At 39.4% G+C, this 14,622-nt stretch overlaps 1 protein-coding gene across 1 annotated transcript in view; it reads right to left on the reverse strand.

Annotated features, from left to right (window-relative positions):
- Nucleotides 1–246: 246 nt before the first annotated feature.
- DNAH11 (dynein axonemal heavy chain 11) overlaps nt 247–14,622 on the reverse strand; it is a 167,931-nt gene continuing 153,555 nt past the window's right edge. The window contains exons 76-82 of the mRNA XM_044428955.1: nt 10,533–10,652; nt 4,360–4,602; nt 3,295–3,477; nt 3,098–3,213; nt 2,034–2,146; nt 1,184–1,324; nt 247–494 (exon numbers count right to left, since the gene is read on the reverse strand). Of these exons, the coding sequence (XP_044284890.1) occupies nt 247–494; nt 1,184–1,324; nt 2,034–2,146; nt 3,098–3,213; nt 3,295–3,477; nt 4,360–4,602; nt 10,533–10,652 (1,164 nt within the window). The remainder of the gene's footprint in view (nt 495–1,183; nt 1,325–2,033; nt 2,147–3,097; nt 3,214–3,294; nt 3,478–4,359; nt 4,603–10,532; nt 10,653–14,622) is intronic.

Consider the following 14,622-nt stretch of genomic DNA (forward strand, 5'->3'; position numbering starts at 1 on the left):
TGTTCCAAGTTGCCTACCGGGGTTAACGAAATTAATTACTAATCTGCTTTGGGACTTTTCTTGGGGTGTATGTGTACTATTCTTTTTAATGTGCTGTATATAACAAATAGTTCATTTTTATATTAAACAGAAGTGTTGCACAGAATTGTCATGACTTGTAAGTGCTAACATGTATTATGCTTAAATGTGAGAAGACCTATTCTACTTTGGCTTGCATAGCAACATCTAGATTCTGCAGTTCTATTCCTAAACTGCCAGTAACAAGGCTACTCCCGCAAGCACCCATTTGGCTGGCCTTTCTTTGCTTTTCAAATGAAAAGTCCAGACGTAAGTGGGCCCTCGAATTCTAGTTTTATAAACTGGACATTTATACACATGCTTGGTTTCTTGCCTGTCTGCTGGAATTGCTCTTACAAAGATGACTGGCATTGCTGGGGTCAAGTCCTTCAGTCGTGCTTCAACTAGGATTCCTGCTTGAATATCCCATCTAGCTCCTGTAACCAGATGAACATACAGCCTTTACTTGCATGGAAATAAATGTGTCTCTAGGTCGAAAGAATTCCCTTGCTTAAACCTGTGACGTTCTCTTGACTATATTAAACCTATATTCACATACCTGGGAGTAAATCTTGAGTTTAACAGGGCTTCTTTAATATTTTTTTAATTCTGTAGTAGGAACCTTTATACAATTCTATAGAAGATTAGGGGAAAATGTATTCAGCCATTGTAAGTGCTACACAAATGATAGTGAATGTGGCAATATTAAACCTGTGCAATCTTGTTTTATGTAAAGGACATTCAGTATTCTCTTGAAAATAAGGGGAAGTGGGCCAGGATGTTCAGGCTTATAGTGCTTTGCTCCCCCCCCCCCCCCGCAAAAAAAAAGAATAAAAGGGGAAAAAAGAGTCTAGCATCTTAGTAGCTGCCAAAATAGGAACACCAGAAAAACAGTTAAAACTTGAAATCTCATTGTTTTAAAGTTTCATCTGGGCTACACAGTACTCTTGAACAGTGATAAAGCAATGCTCAAGCTAGTGGTAGGAATACTTGCCACATTTGTAGTTGGTCCAGTCAAAAGTGCACTTTCATTTGCTTTTTGTCTGATATTGATGGCATTTCCATGGGTGGATGAAGAGAGTTTCAACAGAAGGTCACTTTTGCATGGTTAACTTAGTAGACTTACCTTCCATAAAAAGGCCAAAGATATATGCTCCTTCCCTTGGAGGATGACCATAATCCTCTCTACTTTTTTTGGTAACATCTGTAGTCAAACACATCTTATCCAGAGACCAGTTGTTCTTCCGGGCCATGCTTTGCATTATAGCTTTAAAGAAGAGAGAGACTGTGGGTGACTGAATTGTCTTAGCCTACTTTGGGTGGATTAGGGTAACCAGGTAAAGGAGTAATCACAGTTCCTTTTAAAATTCTAGGACTATAACTTTTTGAATTTTGTTCAGCTACAAAGTGTTGAAGAAACGATATCTTTCCAGGTGTGGCAAACAAACCTATCCTATCTACACAGTTTCTCAGACCAGTTAAGTGTTCTCAATCGCTAATGTCATCAACTCGTAACTCTGTACAGGCTTATGGAAATCACTTCTACTGCAATTACAAGATTCAATTATATGTAATTTTAGGGTATTTTGAAAACATTAATTATACTTCTGTCCAGCTTGTCAAGAGCAGCTTACATAGAACTCTCAGTGCTGCTGAATAGGCCTGCACTGACTTATCTTCCTGCACCGCTATTGCTTCTGATGCTCCTACATCATTCAGCAACCTCCTTGCTGATCCAGTATGTCATTTATTAATCAGTGCCTTGACTTTCAGCCCCTTTAGCTCTGGTAAGTTTTTAAATGAAGTGTTCTCATTTGCTCCATGTGTATTAGATGAGCACTATGGCATTTCTAATGTAACTAGCTGTTAAGAAACAGGAACTCAAAGGCAACCCTTTCAGACTATTATGTAAAACTAGTCCTACTGTTGGGTCTAATTTCTTTGACCTTTACATATGATAAATTAATACTACGTACCAGTCAAAAAAGACTGAGGATTAAAGAAGCCAGAAAGCCACACCACAGCAGGAAGTACAAGATCTTGTGTCCAGGTATCAAGCTCTCGGCATCGTGCAAGAAGGTCATTAAACCTGAAGAAAAGCAGCAAAAGAATCAGTCAACAGGGACAGGCTGTGGTGTTAGTAGATAGCAGGAGGGTATCATCTTTCAGTTGGATTGACAAAACCACAAAGAGTGACATTGCTAATTTATTATATAATTAAATCACCCTTCATTCTTATGGATATTGGGGTGGTGTACAATAGTATGATCAAAATGGCCACATCATCATTATCACAAAAAAATGTGTCGTAACAACAGACCCTGAAGATTGTCAGTCTATCCTAACATCAGCACCTAATGCCAAGACCATGAAATGTAGACACATGAAACTTTGTATGCATATTAAGAGGATCCTCTGGATTGTACATCTTGGTGTTATTTTTGCTTTTAAAACAGATTAATTTTTATTTTAAAATGTTCATGTAGTTGAACACTTAAGTAATACCTTTGATAACGAGGGACAGACTTTCAAAATCAGCAAGTAAATTTACAGTTTGAAGCCAGATGAAATTAGCTAGTCAAAAGAGGGCTTGGGATCTGTGCCTTCCTGCCTTTTGAAAGACTCCCTCTCACTGTAGGGGTATCCCTGGATTGCTAGCAGGAATAGCTTAACTCAGATGGCATCACCACAATGTGTCTAACTCCTGACAGTCACGTAAGTCTGCTTGAGAGCTTTGCTGTATCAAACCATGAGCTATTCCAAATTATGCAAAGCCAAACAAATAAAACAACATCCTTATGCTGCTGTTTCAGAAAAAATTGGATGCTATCTATCTCTGAAACCATAAGACATGAAAATTATCACTGATACTGTGCTGTAAAATACACCAGTATTGTCATAAATCCACCTTTAAGTCCAAAGTTCTTATTTAAATGCCTTAATTAATGGTCCATATTTTAAATATGGAGACTTTTAATAATATTGGAATCCCTGCTATGTGTCAAATAACAACTGCCTGTTTTTAAAATAAGAGTATTACCATTGTGCAAGGCTGTAAGTGGATGGATAAGCCAGATTGGTCCACACATCTGGCACCAGGTCATAAAACAGTGATGACTGCAAGGCTTCCATTGTGGGAGAAAATGTCAGCTCACCCTAGATGTTCAGAAGTGAAAAGATAATTAATAGACTCCCCCTTGATTCTCACACTGTTTATTAATAAATTGTTTTTCTTACTTTCAAGCCAAGGTCTAGTTGCTTCAGTGACCGCCGTATCTCTCGAATAAGAATATTCATCCTCTCACATTCTTGAAAGCAAACAAGAACATAGGGACTTCGTTGGGCAGACTTTTGCATTATTTCAGTCATGTTAAACTCCTCTGGCAGCTTCTCCGAAATTTCATCCAGGACATTCTTCACCTTAGCATATGAATACAAAGGAAAATTAATAAAGGTTTCTTGACCATACACATGTTCTCTTGAAGATACCTCCAGTAAGGCCTGAAAGATGGGCTTGTGGTTCAATATTTCTTAAATGGAGTATAGGCTGTTTGTGTGCATTTCTTTGTTATACATAATTTTGGATTTAAATTAGAGCATGACTTTCAAACTGCAATGCACCCACTATCTTAAGGTTTATGAGATGGAAATTTTTCAGGGAAGGATAGGATCCTGAGGCAGATGGGGACCATTTCCCCAAAATACAGCATTCTAAGTGGATACTTCAGAACTCTGAAAGCTGAACTGGATTAAGAGGTAGGCTTGGAATGATTAGCTGAACTGCCAAGGTCAATGGGCTGCGAGAGAAGGCAAGTGGCTGGTGAGGACCAAGCTCTCTCTGGAAAGGGGAAGACACTGTGGAATGGGAGTTGGGGTGACGTTTATTCATCCTGATGGTTCGACATCAGGTTAAATGAGCAGACCAATTAAGTGCTCCCACTGTCTGTCCCACAAGCAACATGAATCTCCCATTTCCATATTTATTTTGTTATTCTTTCATTCTCCATGCTCATGACTCTTACTCCAACATGGTATTGGTAGATACCAAATGAAAGAAGTTGTTGGACCTACCAAGAACCAAAATGTGGTAAGGCCTTCCTGTTAAGGACTAAAAAACTAATAGCCATGGTAATTTCAGTGTTGCTATTTTTTCTTTTTAAATCTGGACAGAGATGACCATTTGTTCCTTACGATAATAAATGGAAGAACTTTTACTGAAATATTTAACAGCTTTTTTATGGCATACAATATAGAGCAGGAAAAAAGTTTCTGAACTCGGGTTATGCAGAATGGTGTACTCACCTTTTCTTCTGCTGACTGCCCTGCTACCTCTCCGGCAAGCAAATCTCTAGGCTGCATTTCCAGGAGAGTTTTGAAAAGGTTGTCAGACAGAACCATCAAGAAATCTATCTCAGCATTAGGATGGAGACCGTAGAGTACAGGGCTTTCAAGTGGCAGCATATCATCTACATATTTATGATAGCCCATATAATCCAAATTGGGAGGAGCAAGGAAACCCGGAGCCAATGCAAAGTCACCATCAAGCTGTAGTTTAAAAAAAAGAAGGATAATTATGTTCAGGGCAAGTTCATTCAAAGCCTCAAATATTGGCCTCTGGAAGCTTAAGTAGTGCAAAGCAGCTTTCCTCAACTTGGTGACTTTCAAGTTTGTTGAACTACAACTGCCATCACCTCCAGTTAATATGGCTTGGCTGGTTAGGGATAATGAAGGTTGCAGCCAACACATCCAAACAGTGCCAAGTTGGGGAAGGCAGGGTTAGGGTTTAATGGCTGTACATTTGTGTGTGTGTGTGTTGGTGGTGAATCCCCTCCCCTCCCCTCCCCTCCCCTCCCCATCTAAGTAGTGTTCAAAGCAAAGTTTTTCATGAGAATGCCAATGAAGGACCTTTGTAGCAGTTATACATTCTCCCACTGACACACCTTTGTTTGCATCTGCAGAACTCAGAAATAAAAGGCACAATCCAACCCCATTTTGGAAGGAACACATCATAATTCCTCCTGCGCTAGATGCACAGCCAAATACTTGACCATTTGGGGTAAGCAGAAACACTTCCATATCTCATCTACAGACATCTAGTGGGCAGGTGTTTTGAACTGCAACTCCAAGAATCTCCAAGATTGGCAGCATGGTTATCTGGAGATCTAGTTTTGGCCTAGCCTTTTTTCTGGTGGACCTGTTTCCCAAACCTTCTGGTGCAGTCTCCTATGAGCAGGAAAAGCATCACGCATGCACTTTGGTAGGCAAGGTGGGAAGGACCAATGAACTGTACAGCTCATAGTTTCCAGCAGCCACGCCTCATTCTGGGATTCTCTGTGTGCATGTGTGCACATGCACACCCCACCCGCCTTTTATCCTGCAAGGAATCCAAGGTGTCTTTCATAATCCCCCTCTACCTCTCCATTTATACTTCACTGTGAGGTAGGTTAGGCTGGGAGTGAGTGACAGCCTATGTCACTCAGCAACCTGGATATCCTGAGTCTCGATCCAGCACTCTAACCACTATACCACATGGGCCATACAGTTTATGGTTAATTCACAGTGGCTGAAGCTGCCCCATCCCAGCTGCCCCACCCCTTTTCGGGTTTTTTATCAAAGAAAACTTTTTAAAAGTGGTAGAGAGATATATTAGGAAGTTTGGAAGGTTCTAGAAGGCTGAACAAAACAGGGAGCTAGAGAACCGAGGCACCCAAAATGGCAGTTGGAAAAGAACTGGGAAAAATGATGGGAGTCCTTTCTATTCATACTAGCGGGAGAAGGAGTGAGCGTCCCGCCAAAAAATAAGCTTCACTTGGAAAATCTTCCTGGTAACAGGCACCATGTAGGTGTGGAGCTCACATGTGTGATGCACAGAGACCATGAAGAAGAACTCATAGTTTATGTGAGTATGGTGGTACTCTCCTTGTGTCTTGGCAGCCCTATTTTGGCTCCAAGCTGTGGCCAACCAATCCCCTGAGCTCAGTTATGAAGGGAATCAATGTGAACAGCTGACAGTAAACACAGTTCAAAGCAATCTCTTTTTAGAAGTATCCAGTCCATCTCTGCCACAGACCCAGGGCAATTCCACATGCTGTTACGGCTGTGTATGTGCATCTTTTAAACATTAATGGAGTTGTATCTGAAAAGCCTGGCTAGGGAGTATAAAACTGATAAATCATGAAGTCAGTTAAAGACATTATCTTTTTCCTCCAGTAGGAATCTCTTCTTTTTGAATCAATATTTTCTGTTATCTTAATAGAACCATGTTCTTTTTGTAGTCAATTAACCATTTCCATAAATATACAATGTTTGCCTTAATTAATAATGGACTATATTTTATTTATTAAAATGTTTCCCCCCAGGTTCATTCCAAGCAGCGGGATTAAAGTAGGCCTTCTGTTTATCCAAATATATCTAAAATCTCACACATGTCCATGCTGAAAATGTCAGCACTACAGAGTACATGCTTTATTGATGACTTTATGAAAAAATTCAGCAACCTACAACCAAAACACAGATATTCAAGGCAAGCCAGATCAGACATCTGTGCTGTATCTGTGGACCTTTGTTTATGTTTACTCGTCTGTTAGTTACTGAGGCAATTTTTTATTCCTTTGGTGTACTTATGGAGAGATGATTGTGCAATTAAACTGAAATGCATTATTTTGTTTCTAAATACTTAAGTAAACCTGTACTCAGGGTTTGTTATCAAAGGGCATCTAATTCCAGCCATTTCTTGCAGGTTTTGTACCTATATTTGACACGTATGTGAATCAAAGTTCAGGCTTGTGAAGGTTAATGGACTGCAGAGCCCAGAAATAGTAATTCTTAGTCATAGGCTAGATGTAGAGGAGGTACCAATGGAATAAACTTCCCACACTGCCCCCTTGACCTCAGCTGTCATTTAGAGAAATCAGCTTCTTTGGGTGTCAGAAGTACAGTAGTGTTTATCCTTCCCATCTCCATGGTAACTCACTCCTGGGCCTTCCAATTGACTTCCAATTGTGTAAAACTGAATGCGGCTTTGTGACATATGAAAACCTACTCATTAAGGAATGAATAGATGCAAGCAAACTCACTCTACTTCAAACCATAGCACTTACTTTCAACTACAGCATGAATCAGTAAAGATGGAATGGCCCCAAAGCTTCCATACCATCTTTTCATGCTGTACTTGTTATCGCCTGCCTCCTCCAAAAGGATAGGTAAGTTTTGGAAAAGATAGTTTACTCAGGTCGTATTCTAGTCCAGTGTGACATTAATTTTTTTAGTATCCATTTATTATTGTTAATAATACAATGCCAGATTTTGTACGCATTTCCACTCTACTGGTTTTCAATACTGCATCACCCGGTTGATATTCTCTTACACTACCCTGGCTCACATGATCGCCATAGGCTTCTGAGTGCTATCTGCCTCTGGGCATAGCTTGTTACATCATCCAAACCCAGGTGGCATGGCTTGTTAGAGGATTTTTTCCAGCTCCAAAAAAACATGCCATCCAAGTTTGGATAACACAAGCTGCACCTGGGTTGTTTAAGCCATGATATTGTGCAAACTGGCCCATTAATCATGAATGACCCACAGTTCATAACCCAATTAACAAACCATGACTCCTTTTCATGGGTTGCTTGCAATTACCACACTAGAGTTTGCTGGCTTGGCTGGGTTCATACAACAGAACAAGCTGCAGTTCAACAACAACCCACATGCAACTGATATTCAGCCCTGAGTATGGTGTGTTGCACTGTGTGAACCTGGTCAGTCACCGGATTTACATAACATGACAAACCCACTGTGGGTTGTTACCCACTATTTATTTATTTACAAGATGTATATACCACTCCACATTCCAATATGGAGATTTCAAAACTTATTTATTTATTAAAGTTATATCCTGCCTTTTTCATATTCTTACATTCTTCTCCTCCTGCTGCTCTTAGTCTTATCCCCAAGACAACAATCCAGTGAGATAGACTGGGCTGAGAGTCTGTGACTGGCCCAAAGTCACTCAGTTGGCTCCATAGATGAGCAAGGACTAGAACCCAGATTGCTTGAGTCTCTGTTCCACGCACTTAACCACTACACCACACTGGCTCTAACACATAAGGTTCTCACTGCAAGCACATACTCTTCCATGAACACACACACTGTTAGATTTAACAACTAGCCTGACAGACAAAATGAGGTAGCTGCCAAGGCCCAGCTCAACACATTGCTTGATTATTCAACCCTTAATGATTCACAGCTGAATATGTGGAGTAACTCCATCAAAAAAGATCATGATATACAAGCCTGCATTTGGTATTAGACCTGCTTGTGCTGGCTCTGGTCATCCACACATCTTAGCCAACCCTCGATCCTGAGGCCATCAAGGGATTAGTGAACATCCACGAAGAGAACCTACCCCATCTCTGCCTTAATGCTTAATAATAAAATGCTTAACAATAAAACATAAAATAAACAAAATAATAAAATATACGTTAAATCAGGAGCAATAAAACCCAAGCAATAAAACCCTATCAATAAAAAGCCTCTTGAAATAAAGTTATATTAGGGGGTTACAAAAACCATGTTTTTGCCTGCCTGACCTCCAGAGCTAGGGACTTGCACAGAACTGTGGCCACCATGTTGAAGGCTCTTGGTGGACTCCAGCTAGGCCATAGGTTCATGTGGAACCTACTCTGCTGACACCAGTGACCAGGCAGGTTGGTAAGGGGACAGGCCCTCTTTCAGTGATAGAAATAATCTTAGGACTGATGGCAGCATTTTAATTTAAATAAGGCTTGGCCAAATTAATATATACCATGTTAATAAGTACAGTATGATCATGGCTTTGCAACTGTTTTGGAAAATGTTGGCTGCATTCATACAAAATAAGGAACCCTGTGTGGTTACCGCAGTTTGCAGTTTTTTACCATGATCTACCTGACAGACGATCAAGTGGACTCTAACATAGTTTCTATTCTTCCCACTCAGTTCTCCCACTGTTGCCATGTAGTCGATCAGCCACCACACCTGAAATCAAATCCTAAGGTGCAACACTCCCTGCCTATGATGCCTGTCTTTTCCTCATTGATCCACACATGCAGATTGCATAGTTCGATCAGCTCCTGCGGTTGCCACAATTTCCAGAGGACTTTGGTAGTTGCATACCAGGACCATGGAAACCATGATCCTGGGTTCAAATAACACAACAAGTCATGGTGGTTTAGAGAAACCACAGAACAAACCATTGTTTCTTACCATGGTTTCTAAAGACCAACCTTACCATAGTGAAATACTATGGCTGGATTCAGACAACATGATGAAATAAAAATGACAAAAAACCACCATGGCTTATTGTGTTCCTTAAGCCCAGTCAATGAGAAAAATAACAGTCACTTGAAACAAAAATTAATCTGAAAACTTAATTTTTCTTTTCTGTTAAAGAAGGGAAAACCAAAGGAAAACATAATGCTGTAATATAGGTTTTGCTAGTTGGTGCCTTTTGGAATCTGGTACTGCTCACTGGTTTTGGTCTAGGCGATGCCATTCCATGAACACAGGAAGTGCTCTTGACACAGGAAGTGCTGACCAGGCCAAAAAGCATAACAGCATTGCTTCTGAAGGTACACATCTTGTTGATAAGATGTGGAAAGCAGAGAAAAGAATGCTTTCCTCCCTGAAAGGATGGATTTTCCAAGATCAAACAGCTTAGAATGAGGTCAGTGGTATCAAGGTGAAAGGATCTGAGCACCAAGCAGATTGGCAAGGAAGAAGTTTGAAAGGCAGTTGAAAGTCTTGGAAAGTCACCAGTTGGAAATTGGATCAGAATGCTACCTGCTGTATGTGCAGTTTTGGTGACCAGGACTGTGGTTTGCAATTAAATCAAATACACCTGCTATACCCTTTCCTTGAAAAGGAAACAGCACTGTCAGTCATCAACTGGTAACCTATATTATACTCTACACAGGGCTTCTCTGAAGATTTTGAAAATCTTGAGAATACAGCTGCCCATCTGTCAGTGATACCATCTATGTATCTATCCATGCTTAATTGCACAGACTGCCAATTAACCTTCAGAAATATTTATTTTTGTAGCAGAAGTAGGGAACCTTTGGCTTTCTAGATGTTGTAGACTTCAAATCCCAGAAGTACTACTGAGTATGGCCAATCTTAAGGGATGATGGGAGCTGCAGTCTAAAGTAACAGATAGCTGAAACATTCACCACCCCTATCCTATAGATTAAGGCCTTTTTATTGTCTACTTTTAAAACATTTTTTAAAATGTTTCAAAAGGCATGGTGAGAGTCTATAGCAACAAATAACTGTATGCCTACAACAACTACTTGAAGATATACTATTGGATAGTTGGTGTAAAGAAACAAAGAAACGTGTATTTTGGTATTCCTGCCAAGGCTAAAGAGGAAGTAACTTATAATTTTCATAAATATTTTCTGCATGTAATCTCCCCATATCTATATATCAAACATTACCAAAGAAGGTCTCATAAATTCTTCTAAATATGTGTGGCAGAGTCTGCGGTCCCACTCATCAGTGATGTGTCCACCATACATTATTTCACCAAACAGATAACGCAAATCTTCCCATGGAACCTATGGAACATAACAGAATAAGTAAATAAAAAACAGAGCCTTCTAAAAGGACAAATAGACACTTGCAATAGTATGATGAAACACTTTATCAGCACAAAAAGAGAAATCAAAATACTGTCCCTAGAAGTATCAGTAACTATGGTGTTGAGTCTGCATGTGTACATTTTCACAAAAACAGGATCCTAATGAAAGAATGATCCAGTTGGCTGCAGCCATGTGATGTCCAGGGTTGGATTGCAATCCTCAGTTGGCGGGTACAGGCTATGTAGGTGTCTGTAATTAGACATACCCACACCCACAGGTACAGAAGAAAAAAAGTACATACTGGGAATAAATGGAAAAAGGCATTTGATGATATTTGCTTCAGCTGGAATTGAGACAAAGTTTTCCTCTCAGGTCCATCCCACAAACTAGGATGCTGGTATTATCACCAGTTACTGATAACTAACCAGTATTTAAAGTGGTTAGTCTCTTTTTTGTTAATTTTCTTGTCACAGAAAAAATGATTTTTGGCAACAATAAAATATTTGGAAAATAACTAAGCAATAAAAGTATTCTATTATGTGTTCTTTAATGGAACGCTTATGGAACAAGACCCTGAATGTTCCTTACATTCAGCTACTATCAGTTGATATATTTGTGTATCATATCACTGGAAAATGAGATAAAAGTTTTGGTTTGATCTGAGATACTCTGACCATTTTTAGAAATAACAGAAGAGATATTTAATATAGGACACTAATCTGAGAATTACATTAATTGTAGGACTCAGACATAATTAGATTCTACTAGCTTGCAATTATTTATACAGAGATCATAGAATCACAGTGTGAGAAAGACCTTCTGCATTCTATTCAGAAAGATGGTGTTGTCAAAAAGTCAATGCAGATAGATAGATAAATAAATTGGAAAGTCAGCTTTATTCCCAGGGCTTGGTTTACAAAATGTAGCCATTTTTATGATGAAACTATTCTAGATATGAACCTTATACCTTTAAGGGCTGTATTTGTCTCTGAACGGTACAAATAAAAATTCTATTATAGGCTTTGTATATGGCATTATAAGACAGAGAATAGCACCAAAAATAACTGCAGCTATTGCAGTGTAGTTGGTATATATTTCAGTTTCAGTAAATGGATATTTAAATGCATATTTTCTTGTAAACTGTTGACCTTAACAGCAATGTAGATTATATACAATGAATTTCTAAGACAAATAATTTCAAATTCTAAGTAAAAAATTCTTTCATATATAATCCAACATCAGATGTTAAGAGTAATATAAATATCTGCTTCCTTTCATTGTACTTTGCAGCAAGTAAGCTGCCTTAAATTCTTTGGAAGGAAAAAACTTGTATATAAATATGATAAATAATTATAAGTAGGTCCCCTTATTCTGCTTATTTAATTGATGTGATTCAGCACCACTAATTTCTCCGTATTGGACAGAATGACCGGGCTTGCGCAATATGAGAACCGATTATAGATGACAAACTATGGTGGCTTTTCATGTCATGTGAACCCAGTCCATTTCCCACAGGGTGGCTTGTCTGAGGCAAACAAGCCACCCTGACAACTCATAGCATGTTCTAGAGGTTGATTCACCCACAGCTGCCAAACCCAAATGACCATCCACATCATGGGTATAAGGAGCAGCAAGTGGCTTGGCTCAGGCTCATCCAGGCTCCTGCCAGTCTCAGCCACCCCACAAGTTCTCAAGTATCACTTTGGGACAACTGGCAGTTTCTGTCTGTCACCTGCTGCAATTGCGAAACCTTTCACCTTCCCACTGCTTTTGTGTTCCATCAAGCCTTTTTTTTTTTCTTCAGAGAGTGTTATCTCTAGCTTGACAGGCAGCCTTTGCAACCCATTTTGCCAGCAACTGACATCCCTTTCAGAGGGTCAAGCCAAACCAACGGTGTAGCAGAGCAGCAATCCATGACCTTCCAGTTTTGAAATGGGCTACTGCTGGAGGTCCAGGGGCCATTTTCCCCCTGGACTCCCATCCTACAGATGCTGAATTTTTAAAATGCTTTTTGAGGGGCGGGGGACAAATGCATTCATAGTAGTTATAGTGAGTCAGAAGGGACAACATTTGCTTGTTTACAATCTTATCTGAATCATTTCGGTGCTCTTCAGTGGCCATGGAGTGCTAGAAAGTTCAACACGAGCTTTTTTGTGCCTGAGCTGCTATGGAGCAAACAATCTAGGAATTCACAGAGCAATGCAGAGCAGTGAGAGCCATAGTGGAGGGCAGTGGGGCCTCCCGCTTCCAGCCCATAATCTAAGGTCACCCAACAGTGAAGGACATTTCCCTGCTGTCTTTCTAGCTCAAAGGAAAGACAGGTAAATCTCAGGGTTCCTTTGCGATGTTTCGTTGCAAGTGGTATCAGAAGGAAAGCACTTCTTGAAATCATGAATCCAAATATCACCTTCATCGCAACACAGTCACAGCAAGTCATCAATTCTATTCTTTGTATCCCAAAGAATGAAAATGATGTGAAATCACTCTGGATGATGGCAAATCTGGGCAGTTGAGTGATATCAATTTGCAAGTGAAGCAGGAAAACTCAAAAACAAGGAGGAGTTATACATATGCAGAGGACACTAAGTATGCAGAAGTATAGAGTATTATAATTAAAAAATATTTTCAAAAAATCCTAAAATGGCTCAGCGTGGACCTGCGAGCTTGAATTGAAGGTTGCAGAAATCAGAAAATAATGCATCTATTTTCTGGAGAAGGGATTTTCTCCTTATCTTTCCCCTTCACAAGAGGCCTGAACAGTGTGGCCAGTTTCTGTAGTGGGCTTGCTGGAGCCCTGAACAAGAGCAGTCCTGGGAGGTGGGATACACTGTAGTACCAGGTTTTACTTATATGCAGTATCATGAGAATATACCTGTAGCTATTGGCTACAATTATCATTTTATATCAGAAGGTTTATTCTTATCATTCCATCATTCCTTCATTCGTCTCCATTGCCCACTCATCTATTTAAAATTGACAGGGAAAACATGTAAGAACCTCTCAACAATTAATTCATAACTGATCTTCAGTATGGACTCTTAATAAAATAATACTTTTTTGAATGCGACCAAGATCTACCTAGACTAGTATTCTTTTCAAGAGTACCAGAAATTAACAGGCAGTAGACAATTTTGCACATATCACAGAAAGTCATTTAAAACAGTTTTAAAGCAATAGAGTTAACATTGCTCAGTTACTATCACAGCCATTTCTATGAGATAAGAATTGTCCCTAATTGCATGGAAATAATCCACGTGCAGAAACAGATTTCTATACACTCCCTTGTTGCAGCTCGAGTGCAATTGCCACCTGCAGTGAGTGGGGAGATACAGTGCAGATTGGAGCTACATATCAATCCCTGGATAATATGCCTTCACACATAAAAGTGCTTAATCTGAATATCATAACTGTTATTGGAAAATTTAAACAGGTAGCCAATTTTGTTAGAACAGCTGCGTTGGTAAAATTACTATGTTTTCAAATTTCACAGTACTCATTTTGGTGGGAGGAAGAATTCTGAATAGTTTTGCAGGTTGCTAACTTCACATACATATTATAGCTATGTAATTGGCTTGATAAATGAGATTCCCTGAGCAGTCCGGGATCCTCCAACTAGCAACCATTGAAGAAAATCACTTGTCTAGTTTTAAACTTGAACTCAAGGGGAACATTCCCGAGAAAGTCACAACAAGGTGGCCTTCCTTAATACATAATAATGACACAGAAATGAAATGCACCATCATTTATACATGTGACGTGCTGTAAATTGCTTCCATCATCAGAATTAATTGTAGTGATTATTAATGTAATGTTATGAACTGTCAGGTCTGCTGTACGTAATTACAGTTGTGCAAATGCTTCATTACCTGCCTAATGAATTTGGCATATATGCACATGTAAACCACTGTTTTTGTTAACATAATGAAGGACATTTTTATTTATTTAT

The sequence above is a fragment of the Varanus komodoensis genome, unplaced genomic scaffold, assembly GCF_004798865.1.
Source record: "Varanus komodoensis strain SLA01 unplaced genomic scaffold, ASM479886v1 scaffold2, whole genome shotgun sequence".
NCBI lineage: Eukaryota > Metazoa > Chordata > Lepidosauria > Squamata > Varanidae > Varanus > Varanus komodoensis.